This window comes from Lipotes vexillifer, unplaced genomic scaffold (genome assembly GCF_000442215.2).
Source record: "Lipotes vexillifer unplaced genomic scaffold, Lipotes_vexillifer_v1.1 scaffold129, whole genome shotgun sequence".
Lineage (NCBI taxonomy): Eukaryota > Metazoa > Chordata > Mammalia > Artiodactyla > Lipotidae > Lipotes > Lipotes vexillifer.
In genome coordinates this window covers 992037-1014301 of record NW_006777287.1, presented here as the reverse complement: position 1 = coordinate 1014301, position 22265 = coordinate 992037, and the positions used below count along the sequence as shown (strand labels likewise).

Genomic DNA, 22265 nt, shown 5'->3' with positions numbered 1-22265 from the left:
TCAACGGGCAGATTCTGATTGGCTGGGCCAGGGACAGAGTGGCGCCAGACTGGTGTCCCAGGACCACAGACCCCGCTAGGCAAAGCCCCAGCCTTCTGATAGGCTGAAATTGGGGCGGTCCCCATTTCAACTGGGACCATTCCCACAGAGCCTCCCCTCCCACCCTTGCAGTTGCCAGGCAGCAGTGGAGGGGTGGCGTGGCACAGGGCGATGGGGCGGGGCCTCACCAGCTATGAGAAACTCCTCACTGCGGTTCTGGGACCTGTGGAAGTATCCGCAGACGCTCTCCATGGCGGCGGTGTAGATGAACCGGATGTCAGAGGCATCCCCCAAGGCATTGAACCCTTTGAACATCTGTCAATGGATGAGGGGAAGAATCTTTTACTGACATAATCCTCCCACTCCACATTCTTCCCTGAAGTCGTATAGCACTCTGATATCACAGCTAATTTCCTCGCCAAACCAGTGGCCAAAGGCTTTTATTTTGACAGGGAGGAAGATTTTAGGAACTGCTGGGGGAAGGGCCAGGAGGGATACCTTGGTCATCTTGATCTCATAACGCTGGTATAAGGTGGTCTGGTTGACTTCTGCAGTCCCCACAAACTTGGCCCTGATGACTGCAGGAGAACAGGGGAAAAAGACGAGTAAAAGGGACTGCATGAGCCAATAAAAATAATCACAATGATAATACTAGCAAAGCACATACTTAAATAGGGATTGCTGAATGCCAGACAGCACCCTAGTGACTTATGCATTTGTTAATTGCTTCATCTGTATGTTGGTGCCTACTCTTAGCTAAGCACTGCTTCAAGCCTTTTTCACATATTCATCATGTGTTCGTTCACTCAACAAATATTTTGGAGTGCCTGCTCTGTGTCAGGCACTGTTCTTGGTGTCGGGGACATAACAGTGAACAAAACACAGAAATCCGTTCCTTGTGGAGCTCACATTCTAGCCAGGAGAAGAGAGACTAAACACAAGCAAAATAATTAAGTATATAGAAAGTTAGATGGTATTGTGATGGGGAACTTCAGAGCTGGGTGAGGGGATCAGGAGTAGTAGGGGACAGGGGCTCAAGTTTTGAACAGGGTGGTCAGGGAAGGCCACCCTGAGAAGGTGACATTTAGTATACCCATCCCCCCCATGTGGATACCTGGGGGGACGGGTATACCAGGCAGAGGAAGTAGATAGTACAAAGGCCCTGAGGTGGGATTGGGCCTTGAGTAATCAAGAAAGTGTGAGGATGGCAGAGCGGCTAAAGCAGAGTCAGTGTGGGGCTGAGTGGAATTGTTCTAGAGGTAGGCACCATTGTGAACCCCACTGGACTGAGAGGGAAACCGAAGCCCAGAGTGTGTGGGCAGGGCGGATACACTCACCAAGGTCGGAGCTGCAGAAGGCGGTCTGTGGGTGGGGTGGGACACAGGTACAGGCTCGGCTGGGGGCTGTCAGCCACAGCAGCAACAGGATGCCAGAGGCCAGGGGTGCAAAGGGGGCCATGGTGCGTTCTGTGGGGGTGGGGAGGAGGGTTCAGAGGGCCCCCAGCTCAGCCGATCCATGTACCTGGGCAGGCCTCCCACCTCATTCTACCCCCACACACACACCGCGTTGGGGAGTTTGGGGATTTTAAGCGGCTTGGGGATTTGAGAGCCCAGGGGAGTCTAGGTGGGTAGGGAGTAAGGAGAGTTTAGGAGTTGTGGAGTTTGAGGGATTTAGGGGACTAGGTGAGTGGGGGAGTTATGGGGCTGTAGCGTTTGGGGAATAAGGGGGCTGGGGAGTTTGAGAATTTAAGAGTGTTGAAGAAGTCGGAAAGTGGGGGGCTGAGGAATTTGGGCTTTGGGGAGCTGGAGGAGTTTTCGGGGAGGCTGGGGGTTTGGGGGCTGCGCATATTGAGAGGTGGAAGAGGTGGGGGAGTTGAGGGAAGTTGAGGAATTTGGAGGAGGTTGGGGATTTAAGGAGTTGACGGAGTTTGGGGGCTTAAGGGAGTGGGAGTGCCTGAGGGATTTGGGTTCAGAGGAAGCTTTGAGTTTAGAGATTTGGGAGGCTGGGCGAGTTTAGGGAGCATCAGGGGTTTGGGTTGCTGGGGGACAGGGAGGGAATTTAGAGGAGTTGGCAGCTTGGGAGGCATCTGATGTTAGAGGCTCATGGCTTTCGGGGAGCTGAGGGTGGATGTCGGGTTCAAAGGAATTTGGAGTGTCGGGATTGGGGGAGCAGTTCCAGCCCCCCACCCTCTTCCCCTGGACCAACCTAGGCTCCCGGTACCCGCTGGCCAGGCTGAGCAGCCGAGTATCATCAGGCAGGAAAGCTCCAGCCCAGTTCCAGGCCCTGCGGGCCGCCCAAGCCCCTGCCTACCTCTGGTGTAGCCTCTCTGGGCGCTGGGTCTTCGGCGATGGCGGCAGGGCCGGAGCAGCGGAGGATAAATATCCAAGCGAGGGGCGGGGTGGCAGCTGGTAGGAAACCACAGGCCTCCAGGCTTCCTGGATGCATTACTCATCCGCCCACCATCCGTGGAGGCCAAGGGGCGGGCCCTGGGCTGCCGAAAAGGAGATGCACCCTCCTCCTCTCCCTCCCCCTGAGCCTCGCCCTGACCATCCCCCTCCCCCATCTCCACGTCAGGCATCAGTCCCTGCAGGCGGTCTCACGGAGGGCTTACAGGCCGGATTCCACCCAGTGCAATTCCCTAAAGTCTTCAAAATCTATCCGATCACCCACATTCCCGAAAATCCCCATGGCTAACACCCAAATTAGTTCATTCCTTCAATATGCATTTCTTGTGCACCTACTGTTTTGGGGGGGGCTGTGAGCGGCAGAGAGCAAACAAGTAGAAGCAGTGGAGGGAGATAGGGCAGGTGAATGGAGGAAGGATACAAGGTGGGGAAACTGAGGCACGGAGAGGTTAAGTGATTTATCCAAGGTCACAGTTAATAAGTGGCAGGACTGGGATTGGAACTCAGGAGGCCTGGATGGAGCCAGAGCCTGGGTCTTACCCCTTCTCAGAAAAAAAAAAAAAAACACAGGCAAATAGTCAGCATTTATATAGCACCAACTGTGTACCGGGCAGCACTCGGCATAATTTATCTCACTTAGAGCTTACGATAAGCCTCTGAGATGGTTATCGGTATTATTCCCATTTCCCAGACGAGGCATAGAGGAATTGAAGAACTTTCCTAGGACCACAGGGCATGGCTGGGATTTGAACCTAGGCTAACTGGCACCAGGATCTTAACCCAGGCTGGGCACAGTCCTGGCAAGCGGGAAGGTTGCTGGTGAATGAATGAGCATTGGGGTGGGGGAGTTGAATGGTGGTGAAAGAGGCCAGTGAGTCAGTAGAAAACTGATCCCCTCCCATCCTGCCCTGCCCCTTCCCCACCAACCCTCCCACGCCCCTGGTGGGGGTCAGCATGAGGCAATCTCTGTCCACCAGTTTCCAGATGCTGCCTGAATCTTCCCTGGGGTCCTGGGAAAGGGCTCTGAGAGCCGATTAACATCCTTGGTTAGGTCAGGGAGGACAGGCCAATAATAATAATGATGATGGTAAGTGATGATAGGAGCCACTTATGGAGCGCTTACTGTGTACTGTGCCCTGAAGCCTTTGTGTAGTTCTCTCGTCCAATCCCCATTACCCCCTTGCTAATTAAGCTTGATTAACTCAGAGTGGTTAGCACAACCATCACCACCAACACTACCACCACAACAGAAACTACCGCCAGCACTATGAAGTGCTTACTATTACTATGCAACAAACACAGCTCTAAAATCTTTGGAAGTACTTTATCTGTCAGTCAATCCCGATTACCTCCTTGTCAATTAATACTGGCTAACCTAGGGATATTAAACCAATAATAATAATAGCACCCAACACCTTTTGAGGATGGAGGCTTCCTGTGTGCCAGATACTGTGCTAAGCATTTTGCCCAAAATAACTAATGTGTTCCTCACAACATCTGTGAGTTAGAGACTGTTCATGTTCTCATTATACCAATGAGGAAAATGAGATACACAAAGGGGTCAAGTGATCTGCCCAGGAAGGAGAGTGAAGAAGTGACTCTGTTGGGGGGGCGGGCAGGATCAGCTAAGGGGAGAGCGGAGTAAACCAGGAATCTGGAGAAGCTGATTGTGAAAGTGGGGAGTGAGAGTGAATGAGATGGGGGCTAAGTCGGTGGTGGGTGCAAAGGCGAAGTCCTGCTGCAGCATCATGACTTTGAAACCTGAGTCAGCACAGAGTTTTGCCCACTGTCTACATGTGAGGGGTTGTGTGGACCCGGGTTATTGTGAAGGTTTTGAAACTGGTGGGGTTTCATGGATGGGTGTCCGGCTGTATGGCCGCCTGGCGAGCTGGATGGGTGTGGGGGGCGTGGGGTCCAGCTGGGTGTGCACAGGAGACACCTGGAAGTCCCCACACACACCAAGTGCTTGGGCCTGATTGTACCCTTTATACAGATCAGGAAACTGAGGCCCAGAGAGGGTTAAGTGACATGCCTGGGGTTGAACATGGCCTTAGGAAGAGGAGAGGCCAAGATTCAAACCTCGGGTTGGCCAGGGGATCCCAGTGTTCAGAGCTCCCTGCATGCACACATGTGTGGGCACACGCATACACATATACACAGTGTTGTGTTCAGGCTCAGGTCCAGAGAAAACAAGGAAGGTTTATAAAAAGAGCCTAAAAACCTTGGGGCGGGGGGCGGTGTGCATGTGTGCTTGCACACAGTTTCCTGCTGTGTCTCTGCCTCTGAGGGTTGCGTGTGTGCCTTTAGGTGGTGTGTGCCCCTCTGTGGTGTGTGTGTGTACTTGAGTGTACCTGAGCCCAGTATGGTTTTTTTGTTAGTGTTTTTTTTTATTGTATTATTTATTTATTATTTTTCGCTGCATTGGGTCTTCGCTGCTGTGCGCGGGCTTTCTCTAGTTGCAGCGAGCGGGGGCTACACTTCGTTGCGGTGCATGGGGCTTCTCATTGTGGTAGCTTCTCTTCTTGCGGAGCATGGGCTCTAGGCGCATGGGCTTCAGTAGTTGTGGACGCAGGCTCAGTAGTTGTGTCACACGGGCTCAGAAGTTGTGGCACGTGAGCTCAGTAGTTGTGGCGCACGGGGCTTAGTTGCTCCACAGCAATGTGGGATCTTCCCGGAACAGGGCTCGAACCCGTGTCCCCTGCATTGGCAGGCGGATGACTAACCACTGCGGCACTGGGGAAGTCCCAAACCCAGTATGTTTCGTGCTGCTTCTGGAGTTGTGCCTGCCCCTGTAAAACAGGTCTGGGTTGCGAATGGAATTGAGGATGTGCTGTCACCTCTGTGAGCTGTGTGTGTGCCTGTGTTACGTCACCTGCCATTTCAGCCTGGTTTCCCTGGAATGCTAATCAGAGCATCCTGGTAACAACTCAGTGCCTCTCAGCGCCCCATACTGACACCAGTCATTTGGGAAATGAGGAAGGTGGGGGGGGGGCGGCGTGCAGAGGGAGGGTGAGGCCTGAAGGCCAATTGGTCACCCTGACCCTGCGGGCTTCCTGTGCCTGTCGGGAACTGGGAACCGCCACCGCCCCCAGCAGCCCCTCCGGGAATGCCATCCTCTACCCTGTCACCCCTGTCCGCACAGAGGAGGAAGGGTGAAGCCCTGCATGTTCATCCGTGTATGGTGGCGCTGGGGTCGGCCAACTAGGTCCCCTCTACTCCACCCAGGGTTGGGGGAGACTTGAGGTATCCCTACGCCTGAATGTGAGTGTGTGTGCATGTACACACCCCGGGGTGTTGTCCATGTAATTAGGAGGCTGTGGGTGTCTCTGGTCGTGTGCATGCCTCTCCATCTGTATATATGGCAAGGCACGTTTTTTGTGTGTGCGTCCCTACATACACTTTGCATGTGCCTAGGAGTATGAGTCTCTGTGTTGTGGGTCTCAGTGGTTTTGTGAATACCTAGAAGTGTGAATACCTGGAAGTGTGTATACCTGCCCATGTGGTGTGGGTCCTTCTGTTTGTTGTGCGTATGCCTAGGACCGTTGCATGTGTATCTGTCAGTGCTGAATATGTGCCCAGTTCTGTTGTGTGTGCCTGTCAGAGTTGTGTGTGCCTCTGCATGCTGTGGCTGTGCCTCTGAGGGTTGTTCGTTCGTCTCTGTGTTGCATGGATAACCTTCGTGTTGCGTGTCCCTCTGTTACGTGGATTTGGGTGAGAGGAGGAGGGCTGTGTGTATGTCTCTGCCCAGAAGTGTTGATTGCGTGTCTACGAGTGTTGAGTGTGTGCTGCTGGGCTGGATGGCTGGCTGTGAGGGTCTCTGTGCAGCCACACAGCAAGGCATGCTCCGGAACTGGTGTTGGTGGTGGATCTTTCCATTGCGTGGGTCTCAGCATGTGTGGGAAGCTCTGGGTTTGGCTGTGTAGATCTGAGTTCTGAGGGTTTGTGTGTCTCTGGATTGTGTATGTGTGTGGAGGAGACACACACAAGGCCTGGCTGAGGGGTCCAGTTGCTACATGCTCACCACTACACACCCACGCACTCACAGGCACACACTCACTTCTCTATCATCCATTCACTGTAAAAACAAACTTTCCTTTTTCTGGAAAATTCCCCCACCCCTATCCCATGCCTCTGCCCAGGAAAGCAGAGGCGGGAAGTCTGGGACTTGTGGGTGGTGGAGGGAGGGACAGGCAGGCAGGGCTCTGGGTTCAATTCTGGGCTCCAGGGTATTGTGTGACCCCCAGCTGGTGGCTGGCTGTCTCTGACCCACCTCTTCTGGGAAAATTGCTCTCAGTGTGGCTCCCACTGGATGGGCTCCCCTCAGCACCACCCCCAGCCATGGCTGTCAGCCCTCCTGCCCTGACCATGCTCTCCCTTTCCACCCTACCAGCTCAGCAGCACAACATACCCTGTGGTTGTGAAGATGGGGCACGCACACTCTGGGATGGGTAAGGTAAGTCCCCGGGTGGGCTTTGTATGTGCGTGCTTGTAAATGATGCATGTTCCTGGCATCGTGCGGATATAAGTACAGGCACACCTCGTTTTATAGCACTTCACTTTATTGCGCTTCACAGATACATTTTTTTTTCACAAATTGAAGGTTCGTGACAACCCTGCGTCGTCAGATGATGGTTAGCATCTTTTAGCAATAAAGTATTTTTTAATTAAGGTATGTACATTGTTTTTCTTAGACACTTAGATGTATAGCACACTTAACAGATTACAGTATAAACATAACTTTTATACGCACTGGGAAACCAAAAAATTTGTGTGACTTGCTTTATTGTGACCTTCGCTTTATTGCGGTGGTCTGGAACTGAACCCACAGTATCTCCGAGAAGGTATGCCTGTTAGAAGTATATTGTGTATTCAGTGCACACAATAATTCTGTATAATTGTGTGTCCTTTATCTATTTGTATTTTTCCTCATATTCTTACATTTTGGTGGCCCAATTTTCTATCATGTGTTCAGCCAGTTTTGTGTGTCCTGTTATTTTGTTAGTGTATCCAGCACTGTGTCTGTATATAGGCAGGCCTCTGTGTTGAACACACACTACATCATCTTTTACATTCAAGGGTCTTGGGGTCCTGTATGCTGTCCATCCAATTTTGTCTGTGTGTCCATAGAAAGCAGACTTGGCAATTTGTATGTTTGAGTGTGTCCATGCTTCTGTATGTTTATATATTGTGTGTACAATTGATTTTGTATGGGTGCCCACATGCATATACTGTATATACACACAATTTTCCCCACAGCTTTATTGAGATATAATTCACATACCATACAACTTAACCATTTAAAGTAAACAAGTCTAAAAATCGGGTTTTGTGTGTTCACAGAGTTGTAGACACCCAATTTGGTGTCTGTGTGTACATGTAAAAACCAGGAGACCCAGAATTAATGCATGCTTGAGTGCCTTGGGGTGTCCACCGAATTTGTGCACTCACCTCACCTGTGTCATTTGCCCTAAGGCACCCCGACTGCCGCCCCCTCCTGACCGGGCCCTGCTCCCCACCCCACTCCCACAGGTCAAGGTGGACAACCAGCACGACTTCCAGGACATCGCAAGTGTCGTGGCACTGACCAAGACATATGCCACTGCTGAGCCCTTCATTGATGCCAAATACGATGTGCGCGTCCAGAAGATTGGGCAGAACTACAAGGCCTACATGTGCGTAAGGAGACCAAGGCCTGGGTAGGGGTCCCCTGCCCTGCCTTGTGCAGCCCAGGCCCCCCAAGCCTCTCTCCTCTCTCCTCTTACTCTCCAGGAGGACGTCAGTGTCCGGAAACTGGAAGACCAACACTGGCTCTGCGATGCTTGAGCAGATTGCCATGTCTGACAGGTGGGCGGCCTGAACTCGGGGGTCGGGGGTAGAAGTGTAGCCGCCCAGACCAGGCACTGACGGGCTGCCTTGCCTTGTGTCTTGGCAGGTACAAGCTGTGGGTGGACACGTGCTCAGAGATCTTTGGGGGACTGGACATCTGCGCAGTGGAAGCGCTGCATGGCAAGGACGGAAGGGATCACATCATTGAGGTAGGAGCACCCCAGAATTTTGTGGGGGCACAGAGCGGGGAGCAGGTGCAGAGCAGCAACACTGTGAAGCACGCCAGGGCCTAGAAAGCCCTCAGCGAATGGCAAAATGTAAAACTGTAAAGTGCCTTGTGAACCGGGACATCCCTGGCAAATGGCAAAATACTTACTAAATTCTAAACTGCTCTGTGAACTTGGACATCTTTAGTGAAGAGCAAAACACTTGTTAAGCTATAACGTCCTCTGTGAACTGAGACACTCTGGTGAATGACCAAGCACTTAGTAATCTTTAAAGTGTTCTGTGAATTTGTACTTGGCCAACAGCAAAGTACTTTGTAAGCTATAAAGAACTTTATAGAGAGTGGTGGTTGATACTAAAGCATTCTGTAAACTGTAAAGTACCTTAGGAAGGTACTGCTTGGTGAACAGCAAAGTACTGTATAAAATTATTTTAAAGAGGAGCTCTGTAAACTGGGAAATCCTCGTTATTGAAGCAAAGCGCTTTCAAAGTTCTAAAGCTCTTTATAAGCAGCAGTGTCCCCGATAAACAGTAAAGCAATTTGCAAACTGTAAAATACCTTAAAACTTCTGAGTGCATGGTAAATGGTAGCACTTTATACATGGTAAAGCATCTTGTAAACAGTGGTGCCCTTTGCAAAGCACTTTCCAAAGTCTAAACACACCATATATGTAACAGTCCTTTGTAAAGGGCAAGGAGCTTTGTAAACTGTAAAGTACCATGTAAACCACAGAGTTCTTTGTAAAACACAGAGCACCTAGCAAACTATAAAGCAGGGACTGGCAAACGTTTTCTGTCGAGGCCAGACGGTGCGTATTTTAGGCTTTGTGGGCCATACAGTCTCTACTGCAGCTCCTCAATCTGCAAGAGCAGCCACAGACAATATGGCAAGAAAGGAAGGGTGGCTGTGTTCCCATGAAAATTGGTTTATGGACAATGAAATTTAAATTTCATATAATTTTCACGTCATGAAATCTTTTGATTTTTTTTTCAATCATTAAAAAATGTAAAACCCATCCTTAGCTCCGGGGCCTGGGGCTGCACAGAAACAGGTGCTGGGCCGGATTTGGCCAGTAGGCCCTCATTAGCTCACCCCTGCTAGTATGTCCTAAGCTGTAAGGTATCTTGTAAAAGACAAGCCTTCCCCACACTGCATAATCGGTGCTTCTCATACTGAAGCTGGCTTCCTGGGCAGCCGCCAGTCATACCTTTTCCCAACTTACAGCACTTCGTCATGGTCACCCTCCCATGCACTTCCTGCTTCTCTCCTCACTGGATCCCTTCTCCTCCCCCAGGTGGTGGGCTCCTCCATGCCGCTCATCGGTGACCACCAGGATGAAGACAAGCAACTCATCGTAGAGCTTGTGGTCAACAAGATGGCCCAGGCCCTGCCCCGGCAGCGGCAGCGGGATGCCTCTCCCGGCAGGGGCTCCCACAGCCAGGTCAGGCCCCTGGCTCTGGCCCTTGGAGGCTAGTGGTGGGCAGACCAGCCCTTGGTCATACTGTGTCACAGAGCTGATAATCAGCAGGCTAAGGGCATCGCCATGATGCACCCGTGTCGCAGCAGTTACCAACTATTTTAAAAAATGATAAATAGCTGCTACCCTGACTTCCCTGAGTGCCTCCTGACCCCTCCCCTGGGAATGAGTCCTGCACCCCACAACCTGCCATCCCCTCAGCTCAGCCACAAATGCGGCAACACCCAGCACACAGGGAACCCATGTCATTCTGATTGGCTGATGCTCCACCAGCTGGTAACTATTTTTAACCTCTCCTGCTCCACTCCTCTGCCGCAGACTCCGTCCCCAGGAGCCCTGCCCTTGGGCCGCCAGACCTCCCAGCAGCCCACGGGGCCCCCAGCTCAGCAACGACCCCCGCCACAGGGTAAGTGAGGGGCCAGCTTCCTCGGCCCCGACCCTGCCGGCAGCCCCCCACCTCTCACTTGCTCGCTCTCACGTGTGCACTTTCTCTCTGTCCCTCAGGCGGCCCTCCACAGCCGGGCCCAGGCCCCCAACGCCAGGGACCCCCGTTGCAGCAGCGCCCGACCCCGCAGGGCCAGCAGCACCTTTCGGGCCTTGGACCCCCAGCTGGCAGCCCCCTGCCCCAGCGCCTTCCGAGTCCCACATCAGCGCCCCAGCAGCCTGCGTCCCAGGCCACACCGCTGCCCCAGGGTCAAGGCCGCCAATCCCGGCCAGTGGCGGGAGGCCCCGGGGCACCTCCAGCAGCCCGCCCGCCCGCCTCCCCCTCTCCCCAGCGCCAGGCAGGCCCCCCACAGGCTACTCGTCAGACATCGGCCTCTGGTCAGGCTCCGCCAAAGGCCTCAGGGCCTCCACCGGGTGGTCAGCAGCGCCAGGGCCCACCCCAGAAACCCCCAGGCCCTGCCGGCCCCACACGCCAGGCCAGCCAGGCGGGTCCCATGCCCCGCACTGGGCCACCCACCACGCAGCAGCCGCGACCCAGTGGCTCCGGCCCCGCTGGACGTCCCACCAAGCCACAGCTGGCCCAGAAACCCAGCCAGGACGTGCCACCACCTGCCACCGCCGCTGCCGGGGGACCCCCACACCCCCAGCTCAAGTAAGGGGACCCCACAGCAGCCCTCGCCTTGCTGCTCACAGAATGCGCTCCTGCACCTGGAGGGCAGCCCCAGCTCCCAGGTTCCTCAGACCCAGGTCCTGTGCACGGCTCCTGAGAGCTCTCTCTCCAGTTCCAGTCTGGGCCAGACCCCTCCCAGTTCACAGAGGCTCCTGCCCTCCATCCCAGAGAAACCCCCTTTGAAGTGCAGAATCCTCCCAGTAGGCCCTGGGAAAGCCCCCCAGCCCAGCTCCTCTCGGCCCACCCCAGGCGCCTTGCTGACCCTCCTTCAGTACTTCCCTGCCAAACCCATCCTCCTCGTGCCCCACCTGACTCCCCCCAGCCGAACCTGCAAACTCCTCCCGGCCCAATCCACAGTCCTCCTCTGTTACTTCACTCTTCCCAGTCGTCCTCATGCTTTTCCTACAGTCTAGGCTCCCTTCTAGCCCATCTCAGTCTCCTCCCAAATCACACCATCCTCTCTGCCTCTTCTGGTCCATTCCAGACCTCCTCTCTTAGCTCCGAAGTCCTCCCTGCCCCACCCAACTGCTCCCCCTTAGATTTGCCCCTTCCAGCCTGTCCTTGGTCCAAGCACCACCCCCCCGCCCCTTTTCTCGACTCCTCACTCTTAGACTGGAAACCTCCCTGCCCATCGTCACCTTTATATCAAACTCCTCCCAATCTAGCCTAGAATTATAAGAGGAGATTCAGCCCAGAACCCTTCCCATCAATCCCAGGCTTCTTCACCTTGGATCCAAGTCCTCCCAGCCTGGCCCAGGGCTCCTCCATTCGTCCTGAGAATCCCTCAGGGTCCAGGCCCGTGCTGGGGGGGTGGGAGGGTCACAGGCACAGCCCCAGGACCAGAGGGGCAGGGCTGGGGCCGGGCCTGGGGTAACATTGTGTTTCTCTCCCCTTCCTCCCTTCCTCTCCCCCCCTTCCTCCCACGCCTCCACCTTGTCTCTCTCTAGCAAATCCCAGTCTCTGACCAATGCCTTCAACCTTCCAGAGCCAGCCCCGCCCAGGCCCAGCCTTAGCCAGGACGAGGTGAAAGCTGAGACCATCCGCAGCCTGAGGAAGTCTTTCGCCAGCCTCTTCTCCGACTGACACCCCACCCCGAGAGCCCCCAAATCCCTGGGCAACCCCTGTCTGGGCCCTGAATCTGTTTCTCACTTTTGGAATCTCATTCCTTGAGAAGCCCTCTCCTGGGTCGCCAAGATCCCTCTTCTCACTCCTCAGAATGCCCAAGTCCCTGGGGAAACCTCACTCCTGGTCCTAAATCCAGTTCTCATGTTTAGAATTCCCAAGTCCTTTCAAAAACTGAGACCTACTTCTCAGTTTTAGAACCTCCAAATCCCTGAAGACCTCCACTCCTGGTGCCCTCAGAATGCATTTTCCTTTCTGGAAGCTCTCCCAAACACCAGGCAACCCCTCCCGGAGCCCTGAAATTCCTGGAAAACCCCACTCCTGGTACCAGATCTCTCAAGCACACCTTGTTCCCCATCAAAATTTCCCAAATCCTTAAGAAACCCCTACCTTTGAGACCCTTTCTATGGATCTCCCATCTCTGGAGATCCACCTCTTCAACTGCCCCCACCCAGCTCCCCAAAGATTTCCCTTCACCCCCCCCAACCAACCCCACTCAACACACTGGGAGCTCCTCCCACTGCTAGGACCCCTCAGTTCCCCAGGGACCCCTGCCCCACTCTCCTGCCTCTGACAGCTGTCTTTAAATATGCAAACTCCACCCATCCTCCCAGAATCCTTTGCACACAGGCCAGTGGTCCCCCACTTCCCCACCTTTGCAGTGATGTCTGTGTCTGTGACTGACGTGGCCTCCTCTCGTGCCGTGCTTGGCATATGTGGTCCTCGTTCATCGTGCCGCCTGTGGTGATGCGTGCAGTGGCGCTGTTTGTGTGGTCCGCACCTCCCCCCAACCTCCAACCCTTGCCTGGACTCACCCTCACCCCTCAGCGGCTCTGAACCCCATGAGAAGAGTCGGGAAGAAAAATAAACAAGCAAAGGCCCAGCAGAATTCTGTGCTTCTTGGTGAAGAAAGAGGGGAGTCCTTGAATGGTGGGAGACAGAGGGGACCCCCAAAATCCACATGGGGTGCTGGGGAACCCCAAAATCCAGTGGAAGGCACATCAGGCACAAATAATTCCAGAGAGGTTCTGAGTGGAATCCCTGCCACAAATCCCAGCCATTGGAGATGGAGGAGCTCCCGAATTTAGAAGTATCGCCAAAGCCAAGAGGAAACTGAATTATGGAGGAGGCAGGGGTCTCGGTCTTCGAGGGTCCCCCAATTCCAGAGGAACTTGAAAAGTACATGGGCACCCCCTCATCTCCCAGGGCAGGGATGGGGGATCCTGAGGCAGTAACGGGGCAGAGACAGAACATTGATTGGTTGGTGGGCAGAGCTCCTTGGCGTGGCAGGTTGAGATTGGCTCCCTGGTGGCTGGGGGTGAGACCTAAGGCACAAGGCGGGCTGCGCTGAGTAGGCAGGCAGGCAACTCATCAGCCTGGGTACGGTGCAAGGAGGGTTCGGAGGCACTCCGCTCAATCTTGGGGAGTGACCGCTGCAGCAGCTCAATCGTGGCCAGGATCTGGGGGCAGGGGTGGGTGAGGAGGGGTGTCCAGAGCCGCGTAGGCACCCCGACACCCCCAGACCCCAGCCTAATGGGGAAGCACACACTCACACACATTGTACACCTCGGAGCCTTGAACACAACACAGTTCACATTCACACCTCAGAGTCCTTCTCCTCAGAGGCTCCCCCCCCAGGGTGTCCAGCCCTCCTCCTCGGCCCACCTGGGGGAAGAGGGGCCGCTCCTCCCGCTGGAACTTGAGGCAGTCAGACAGCAGGCGCCTCATGGCCTTGGGGCAGTTGCTGGAGATTTTGCTGAGGTCCGGGGACAGATAGCCACGGCCCACCATAAAGATAATCTGGGAGGGGTGACAGGAATGGGGTGATCTGGGGGTCTGGGCTGGGAAGCCCAGAGAATTCTGGGTCTTGAGGGACCTGGAGGGCTTTTAGGAGAACTGGGTATTGGGGCCCAAAAGATTGTGGGTATCTTGTGGATCTAAAGATTCTGGGTCTCTGAGGACTTAGAAGGATTCTCTGCTTACAAAACAGAAGGATTTAAGCTTGGGGGAAGTCAAGGACTGTAGGTGTCCGGGGCCCAGATGATTATGGGTCCACAGGTTTCTAGGGGGCTTAGGGGCCTAGAAAGTACTGAGTCTGGGGGAAATATGAAGTTCTGGGTCTGGAGGAAGCTAAAGGATTCTAGCCCTCAGTAGTCTGTATTTCTGTAGAGGTCTGGGGCCTACAGGACTATGGGTCCATGTGGTCTGTATGACTGTGAGTGCTCAAGACCCAAAGACTATTGGTATGTGAAGCCTACAGGATCCTGGGTTTCTGAGGGTCTGGGAGATTCCAGGCCTTGAACCTGGAGAAATGTCTGGGGCCTAGAGTACTGTGGATTCAAGGGCCCTGAAGTCTGACAGATACCTAAGGCCTGAATGGTTGTAGGTATCTGTGAGGATTCCAGAAGTACAAAGGGATTGTTTCTGCGAGAAATGGGATTCTGGGCTTTGGGGACTTTGGAGAGTTTGAGTACCCAGGCCAGAGGACTGTGTGTGTCTAGGGGTCCAGAGGGCTTCTGGGCTTTTGGGGGCCTAGGGGGATTCTGGGTATAAGGGATTCAGGAGATTCTGGACTTTGAGTTCCCAGAGGAGTAGATGTGGGTGAAGGAGGGAATTCTGGGTACGGAAGACCCAGAGGAATCTGGGAATCCTCAGCTCAGAAAACTTGGGGTTTCTGGGGGAAGTGTGGTGTTCTTGGTCTATGCAAAGGTGGAGATCTGAGGTTTGGAGGCTGAGGGGATCCCTTGGCCTGGGAGATAGCAGGGCAGGTGTAAGGCATGGGGCTCACCTGGTCACGGCTGCCAATGTGGCTGTAAGGCAGCGAGCCGGTCATGAGTTCGTAGAGCACAACCCCATAGGCGTAGACATCCGACTGGAAGCTATAGGGGTTCGGGTCCTGCATACGGATCACCTCAGCTGCCTTCAGTAGGCCAGACCGGGCAGGAGGAATGTGGAGGTCAGCAAATGACTGGCCCATAGGCCCAGGGCCCACCAGCCACACTGGGTGTAACTCAGAGCCACCCACACGGGGTGAAGCATGAGCAGTCCAGACACCCACACCTCGGGGTGCAGGCATCCCCGGCCCCACTCGGCCTCCCACATCCTAGCCCAGCAGCCCATGTCCCTATATGCCCCCAGTCCAGCCTGGCCCAACTCACCATCCATAGCACAGAGCCCGAGGGCTGCTCCAAAGGCTGGGCCCCACTCCACCGCGTCTTCACTGTGGCCAGGCCGAAGTCCCCGATCTTCACCGTGAGCCCCTCGTGTAGGAAGATGTCCGCCAGGGTCAAGGGCCACTACAGGGACTCCCAATAGCCAGGCTTCTCGCCCTGACTGGGAGGTTCTCGTTGACACCTCCACACCAGTCATGCCTCTAACCCTGACCAGAAGCCCCGCAATGTCACACAAACTAGCCACAACCTTGACTTGGGTGGGGAGCTCCAATTAATGCCCCCTACACTTGGCCCTCCTGTGACTCCTGACTAGGAAGCTCCTCTAATGGCACCCACACTCACCATGCCTGTGACACTGGTCAGGAGCTCCCCCTAACGCCCTCCACAGCTGCCGCTCCTCAGACCCTGACCAGAGTCCCGAAGAACAGCACCTGAACCAGCCAAAACCCTGACTCCTGACCAAGAGACTCCCATTAAAGGCCCCTCACCAGCCACAGCTCTGGCACCTGGCAAAGGGAAATGCCACATGTGCCCCTCCCTGTTTGCCCCCAGAAAGCCTCCCACAAAAGCCATCCTTCTAAGCCCTCATCCTGTTTGATGCCCCCCACCCCAGCCCAGCCCTTAGAGAGGGACATGTAGATACTGTTAGACTTGAGATCTCGGTGGATGATGTTCTTGGCATGGAGATAGCTGTTGGGGTACAAGCAGGTGTCAGACTGTCTGGGGGCTACCTCATCTCCCCACCCCCAGATCCCCCAGCCCCCTCCCTAGTTCCCGGGCCAGGACGCTCACTCCATGCCCTGGGCAGTCTGCCGGGCCACATCAATGAGCTGGACCATGTCGAAGCGTGTGTCGGCCACGTGCAGGTGGTGGTAGAGACTGGAGCCCTCGCACCACTGTGTGATGATAGCAAATCCCGGCCGGGTCATGAAGCCCATGAACAGCAAGATGTTGACGTGACGTGTCTTCCTGCAGGCAGGGCAGAAGGTATCAGGGCAGGGAGGGTAAACAGCAACTTTCTGAGAATTGGGAATGGCGCTGTTCACTGCTGCCTTCTGCCATCATTCCCACCCTGGCTTTCAGGAGGCTCAGGGCCAGACTATGGCCAGATTCAATGAAGTTGTGAGATATGTTTGCTGGGCTATCATTCCACACTGGGCGCTTATGTCCTGGGCTTCCTCATCCAAGTCTCCCAACAAAAGCAGGAGGGAGAGATTACCCCTCACCCACTACTGACCAGGAGTGTCTTACTCATCAATACCTGCCATACCTCTGACCCTGACCATGACCTGAGCCTGTGACCATTTGAGATGAGAAAGTGGAATGCCAACCTTCATCAGTGATATATCAACATAATATTGATAAATGCTGGGTAAAAATATCAGTGATGTGTGACTATATCCTGTTAACCATGAGAGGCTTAGAGGTAAAGAGCTTGGGATTTGGACTCAAATTAGATCCTAAGTTCCAATCCAGGCTTCCCTGGGTACTCACTGTACAATCTCAGGGAAGACACTTAACTTCTCTGTGCCTCATTTTCCTCAACTGAAAAACTGTGATAATTCTGTGAGCTACCTGACAGGGGTGTTAGGAGGAATATGTGAGTAAATAACCTGTAAGGTGCTTATTAGAACAGCTGAACACAAGCAAGAAGCACCCTGAAAATATCACTGTCCTTGCTGTTATCACTACTGGGTACCTAGGTTACCTGACAGAAACTCTGCCCTGTATGAATGGAGCCACCCTCATTTAGAAGAAAACTTTCATTCCTTATAGAAGTATTAACTGCAGTTACAACAGTAACTTACACGCAAAGAACATAACAACACTCTGCAATTTTGCTCACAGCACGTTAGTATTCTTCACAGCAGTTAGGTTATAGTTCCAATACGAACATAATGCAAATTCACAGCCCGCTCAAATCACTGCCATTTCATAGAGAGGAGCAGAGACTGAAAATTTCCTTACTGTGGCATCCATTATGAGGATGAGTATTAAAATAGCATGAGGAATTATGATAATGTCAACTCTGCAACATAATTGTGCCCACTTGTCAGAGGGGAAAGCCCACACTGGCAACCCAAGGAGTGGTAGGAACTAGGGTGGCAAAAAGGGAGCGCCAGCGTTTCTTAGCACAAATGAGTTAATATAGTATGAATGATATATTAGGTAGAGCAACCACAATCATTAATCAATGATTAAATTATGGTTCTGATTATAGTTCTAATACTGTCCTTTAAAGTATGGTATTGTTATAATTAATAACAAGAAGGCAACATAATAAACATATACTAATGATGCAGAACAAGCAGAGGAGAGGCAAGGACGCCAGGCTGCCTGACGATGCAGTTAACTCACATTATGCTATTGATGTAAGTACCACAGTAACATTAGTGATACCCATTTCACAGCAGACAAATGAAAAGACCCACATTTTGGAGGCAAGGCCATTAATTAATATCAGTATTTACACAAACACAAACACCAATGTGACCAGAGGTCCTCTAAACATACCCCTTTCCCAGAGGGGAAGGGGGCTTCTCTGATAGAGAAGAAACTTACCATTATGGTTATAACACCACACAAACACAGGGGATGTGCAGGAAGTGCCTTCAGCACTGCCTTTCCCCAGAGAGGCACCAAGGCGGTGCCCACCGCCCCTGCCCCCATCCCTGCGCGCGAGCAATCTCACCTGAGCACCTGCATCTCGTTCTTGAAGGCCTGGGCCTGCTCAGCTGTGGGTTGGGCCACCTTGAGCACCTTCACGGCCACATCACCGTGCCACCGCCCACGAAACACGGTCCCAAACGAGCCCGTCCCGATCCTCTTCAGCAGCTGCACCTCACTGGGTGGCACCTCCCAGTAATAGCCCGAGTCCCGGTACCCCAGATTCTTCTGCGGGCCACAAGGGCGGCATCTCAGGGGCCTGCCCACACCCCTCATCACTCGGCCTGCGGTGCCCCCACCAAAGGTGCCCCCTGGAGCTCACCACTTTCTTCTTGTCATCGGCCAAGGACTTCCGCTCCCGCTGCTCTGACGGGGACTTGGAATGTGGGGACTTCCTCCCCGAGGACATGCTGGCTGGGCTGGGGCTCCCCCGGGGGGTTCCATCGCCACCACCTCTATTCCCAGCAGCTGCAGTTGCGGAGAGGATGTGAGTGGAGCCGGGTGGGGTGGGGTGGGGGACTCAGGGTGCAGGTAGCAGGGGGCTCACCGTCAGTGTTGAAACTCTGGGCAGGGAGCTGGAAGAAGAGGGCTGGGCATCAGAGAGAGTACATGGAAGACAACAGGAATGGCCCTCCCCTCTGCCCGGTGCTCCCCTGTGACCTCCCGCCTCAACACCAACCTGGATGAGGCCGGAGTCCATGGGGGCCGTGGTGCTGACCATGTGGACGTTGGGGGTAGATGTGGAGCGGATGCGCTGGAGGGGGGCGTTGGCCGGGGCAGAGAAGGGGAAGTGCTTGGGGTCGCGGTGCTGGGTGCAGGAGCTGGCAGGGGAAAGGCTGTGAAATCACTGTCGAGTGAATGAGAAAACCAGTAGAGCTGCCACCACCGCCCACGCCCTGCCCCGTCCTAAGTGTGTGTTTAGCTCACACAGAGTAAACCTCCACTGTCATTACTATTAAGCATTTGTTCAAGAAGCGTTGACTGAGTGCCTGCCATGTGCCAGATACCATTCTATGTAGTGGAAATAAAACTGTGGACGAAACAAATAAAGGTTCTACACGCATGCTGATTTGAACTGTACTAAAATTTTAAAATTAAAAAAAAACAAATAAAGGTTATTGCCCTCATGGGGCTGACTGCAGCAGGAAAAAAGAGAAATAAAAAACAAAGAATATTTAATATGTCCAATGGTGATAGGTGCAATAAAGCAAAAACTAAAGCAACATAAGGAGACAGGAAGTGTCCCTGGTGATGTCAGGAAAGGCTTCTCTGAGCAAGTGCCATTTGAGCAAAGACTTAAAGGAAGGACAGCAAGCCATGCAGATAGTGGGGGAAGAGCAATATATAATATTGTATAACTATATGTACTATTCAAATATATTATGTATTATATAACATACAGTATGTTATCTATATTAAAATTACAATGCTTTACACATATTATAATAATGTTATATGTTATACATACACATCTGTTATACATGATATATACTAAATATATTATAATGTTACAAAAATATTTCTTAATGGTCCCTTCACTATCCTGAAATGCTATTCATAGATAATTTATTCACATATACCCATAATTAAAAATAACATAATGCTCTAACTTTACTATTTCATACATTACATAAAAATGTTTGATGTTCTACATTATATGAAAATATTATCAACATAACACATAATACAATAGCATAAATATATCATATAAATATTGACATTATAAAATATAGATATATGAAATGCATATCATATGAACATGATATATTAGAGCAATAATATATTTCAACATTGAAATTGAAAGGGAATTTACGATAAAATAATATGTATTTCAAAGTGGAAAGGCTTGAGCATGGTTATAATGGAAGAATTAACTAAGTAGTTAGATGCATATATATAGATATATATTATAATTAATAAGAACTTATCTTATACCAGATCTTGTTCTAAGCATTGGACATGTCTTAACTCATTTAATCCTCACCAGAACCCTATGTGGTCATTATCTGCTCTTTACAGATGAGAAAACTAAGGCCCAGAGAGATTAGAGGACTCACCCAAGGCCCCAGAGCTCCATGCCCTTACTCACACTTGTAGGTGCTAAATAAATGTTCATGGAGTAAATAAATGAATTAAGTATGGCTTGTACTCTACGGAGGCCTCCAGATCTTCTTCTTCTGACAGCAGCCCTTCAGCTAAGGCGTTCCCTACCTGGGACCCTGAGGGGTGAGTGGCTCATTCAGGGGGCGGTTCGAGGGAGCCTCATGCTGTCTGGAGCCTCCGGACAAATCTTGGACACTGTGGTAGAACCTTGAGGGCATTCAGGGTGTAAAGCAAGGGAACATGGGTCAGCTGTCTATAAGAGCCTTGTGGCTGGGCCTCTGTCCTCCCCATCCCCCTGCCCACCCCAGGCCAGGCTCACTGTCGGCGGTTGGTACTCATGTCAACACAGACTGTGGGGACCTTGGAGGAACAATGCTGGTGGAACTTGTATCCACAGGTTTGGCAGCGGAAGCCATGGAACAGAAACTTAAGGCAGAAGTCACAAAAGGCCAGGCTGAAGAATGTCTTCCGTACCTGCTGTCACAGAGTAGAGAAGATTGGGGCCTGGTCAGGGACCCTCCCGCCACACCCACGGTCTGCCCCCACTTTCTACACTGCACTCACAAAATTGTGCATGGTCAGGGGGACGTCTTCAAGGACCTCCACAATGAGCTCCTCGCCATCCAGGGGTGCAATGGCTGTGTCCCAGGCGGTGACTGTCTTTCGACTGCAGAAGGCATGGAAGGGAGTGAGTGGGAGGGTGGACGGGGCCATGGGGAAGAAGGGAACCCCCCAAAAGTCCCTCCAAGATTGCCATCCATGCAATAATAGATGGCATGTTTCATTCTCAGTACAGCAACTCTAGGAACTAGTACTATCCTTGCCCCCATTTTACATATGGGGAAACTGAGGCTCAGGGGGATGAAATGACTTGTCCAGAGCCACAAGGGATTGTAAGTGGCAGGACAGTACGAAGAGTCCATGCTCTTAGCCATAAGACGAGGAGCAAATGAGACTGAAGAAACAACTAAATCTTAGAAGTCCTGAGCAAGCCCCCAACAAAGCAGCTGGTGAGGCACTGAAATAACAAATAAAAAGCAATGCGTGAATTGAATACAAAAAAGTTAAGGAACTCTAAAACAGAGGAATAAATGGAAGGTCAGCGAGGCCCACACAGCAGACAGAGAACAAGGAAACGGAGGAAGGAGAGGGCTGACAAATTGATAAACAGTGAAAGATGAAACAGATGAATTCCAGGAGGACATGACGGAGCACGGTGAGGATTTGGGGTGCAAGAAGAAAATGAGCTGCTGACCTTACAGGCCAATAAACTAATGAAGTAATGAGACAAAAGCTGGATGCACTCACGGATTCACTGAATGAAGGGAAGACTAACGGAGACTGCATAGCAGAGTGGAGAGTCGCATGACTCTGAGGAGGGGCTGGAAGGCTGCGCGCCCAGTTGGAGGTGGCGGTGCCACACTTACCCCTTGATGAGCCGGTAGACCACACAGCAATCCTGATTGAGTCCCCGCACCTTGAGGGCCTTGTCTAAAGAGTCGTAGACACTCATGCCATCCCGGACAGTCACCTGTGTGTGTGTAGATGTGAGGAGTCAGCGCTCAGTGGGGTCCCCAGCTGACTCTCCCAGCCCTTGTCACCTTTCTGATCCAAGATTTACAACCAGGTCCATGCCTACCCCTTGCCAGTTTTGCTCCCGTCAGACTCACCACTGTGCGTTGCTTGTTGGGCAGGTACACTTTGACAGTGCCCACTGCCCGGGATGGCTCGGCCCCGTTGGCAGGGGGGGCCCGTGGTGGCTCCATGGAGCCTAGGACTTTGTCAAGACGGGCTAAGGTGGGGCTGGGCAGGTGCCATGGGGCTCCTAGAAGACAGAGGGAAAATTCAGAGGTCCCATAATGATGGTCTGGAAGCAAAGTGGCAGGGGACAAAAATTCAATCTCCCAGCTCCACGTCACCCCTTGTAGCCTAATTTCCACACAGCCCAAGGGATCCAGTTCCTCCTCTGCTCAGCCGCTCCTGTTGTCTGTCTCACACTTAAGTGCCAAGGTCTCGGATTCACTGGGTAGGGCAGGGTGGGGTGGGGGGTAGGACATAGTGAGAGGTACACACACTGTCCCGGAGGGCACAGGAGCACGTAAGTCTCCGTGCT

At 52.7% G+C, this 22265-nt stretch overlaps 3 protein-coding genes across 6 annotated transcripts in view; 1 reads left to right on the top strand and 2 right to left on the bottom strand.

The window, feature by feature from the left end:
- Positions 1-2519, bottom strand: part of TIMP1 (TIMP metallopeptidase inhibitor 1) — a 3776-nt gene extending 1257 nt beyond the window's left edge. Inside the window, exons 1-4 of the mRNA XM_007450851.1 lie at positions 2350-2519; positions 1377-1505; positions 538-617; positions 228-354 (exon numbers count right to left, since the gene is read on the bottom strand). Coding sequence (XP_007450913.1) covers positions 228-354; positions 538-617; positions 1377-1505; positions 2350-2491 — 478 coding nt within the window. The 5' untranslated portion in view covers positions 2492-2519. The remainder of the gene's footprint in view (positions 1-227; positions 355-537; positions 618-1376; positions 1506-2349) is intronic.
- SYN1 (synapsin I) overlaps positions 1-13095 on the top strand; it is a 45987-nt gene extending 32892 nt beyond the window's left edge. The window contains exons 6-14 of one of the 3 annotated variants that reach the window (XM_007450853.1): positions 6835-6897; positions 7974-8116; positions 8214-8288; positions 8377-8479; positions 9791-9937; positions 10292-10379; positions 10478-10795; positions 10871-11069; positions 12035-12170. In XM_007450853.1, the coding sequence (XP_007450915.1) occupies positions 6835-6897; positions 7974-8116; positions 8214-8288; positions 8377-8479; positions 9791-9937; positions 10292-10379; positions 10478-10795; positions 10871-11069; positions 12035-12170 (1272 nt within the window). Of the gene's footprint in view, positions 1-6834; positions 6898-7973; positions 8117-8213; positions 8289-8376; positions 8480-9790; positions 9938-10291; positions 10380-10477; positions 11070-12034 lie in introns of all 3 variants that reach the window. The other 2 variants (XM_007450854.1, XM_007450852.1) reach the window with 2 other exon arrangements.
- Positions 13096-13534: 439 nt separating this feature from the next.
- ARAF (A-Raf proto-oncogene, serine/threonine kinase) lies at positions 13535-21918 on the bottom strand. 2 transcript variants are annotated; one of them, XM_007450850.1, is made up of 15 exons: positions 21823-21918; positions 21580-21683; positions 20717-20819; positions 20472-20626; positions 20261-20368; positions 18729-18870; positions 18597-18624; positions 18372-18517; positions 18075-18277; positions 16175-16351; positions 16024-16072; positions 15368-15484; positions 14998-15129; positions 13875-14009; positions 13535-13669 (listed from the first exon to the last, which is right to left on the bottom strand). In XM_007450850.1, exons 1-15 carry the CDS (start codon positions 21916-21918, stop codon positions 13535-13537), a joined length of 1830 nt encoding a protein of 609 aa, XP_007450912.1. The 2 variants fall into 2 exon arrangements, with proteins under 2 accessions (XP_007450912.1, XP_007450911.1); XM_007450849.1 differs by having other exon boundaries at positions 20261-20359.
- Positions 21919-22265: the final 347 nt, after the last annotated feature.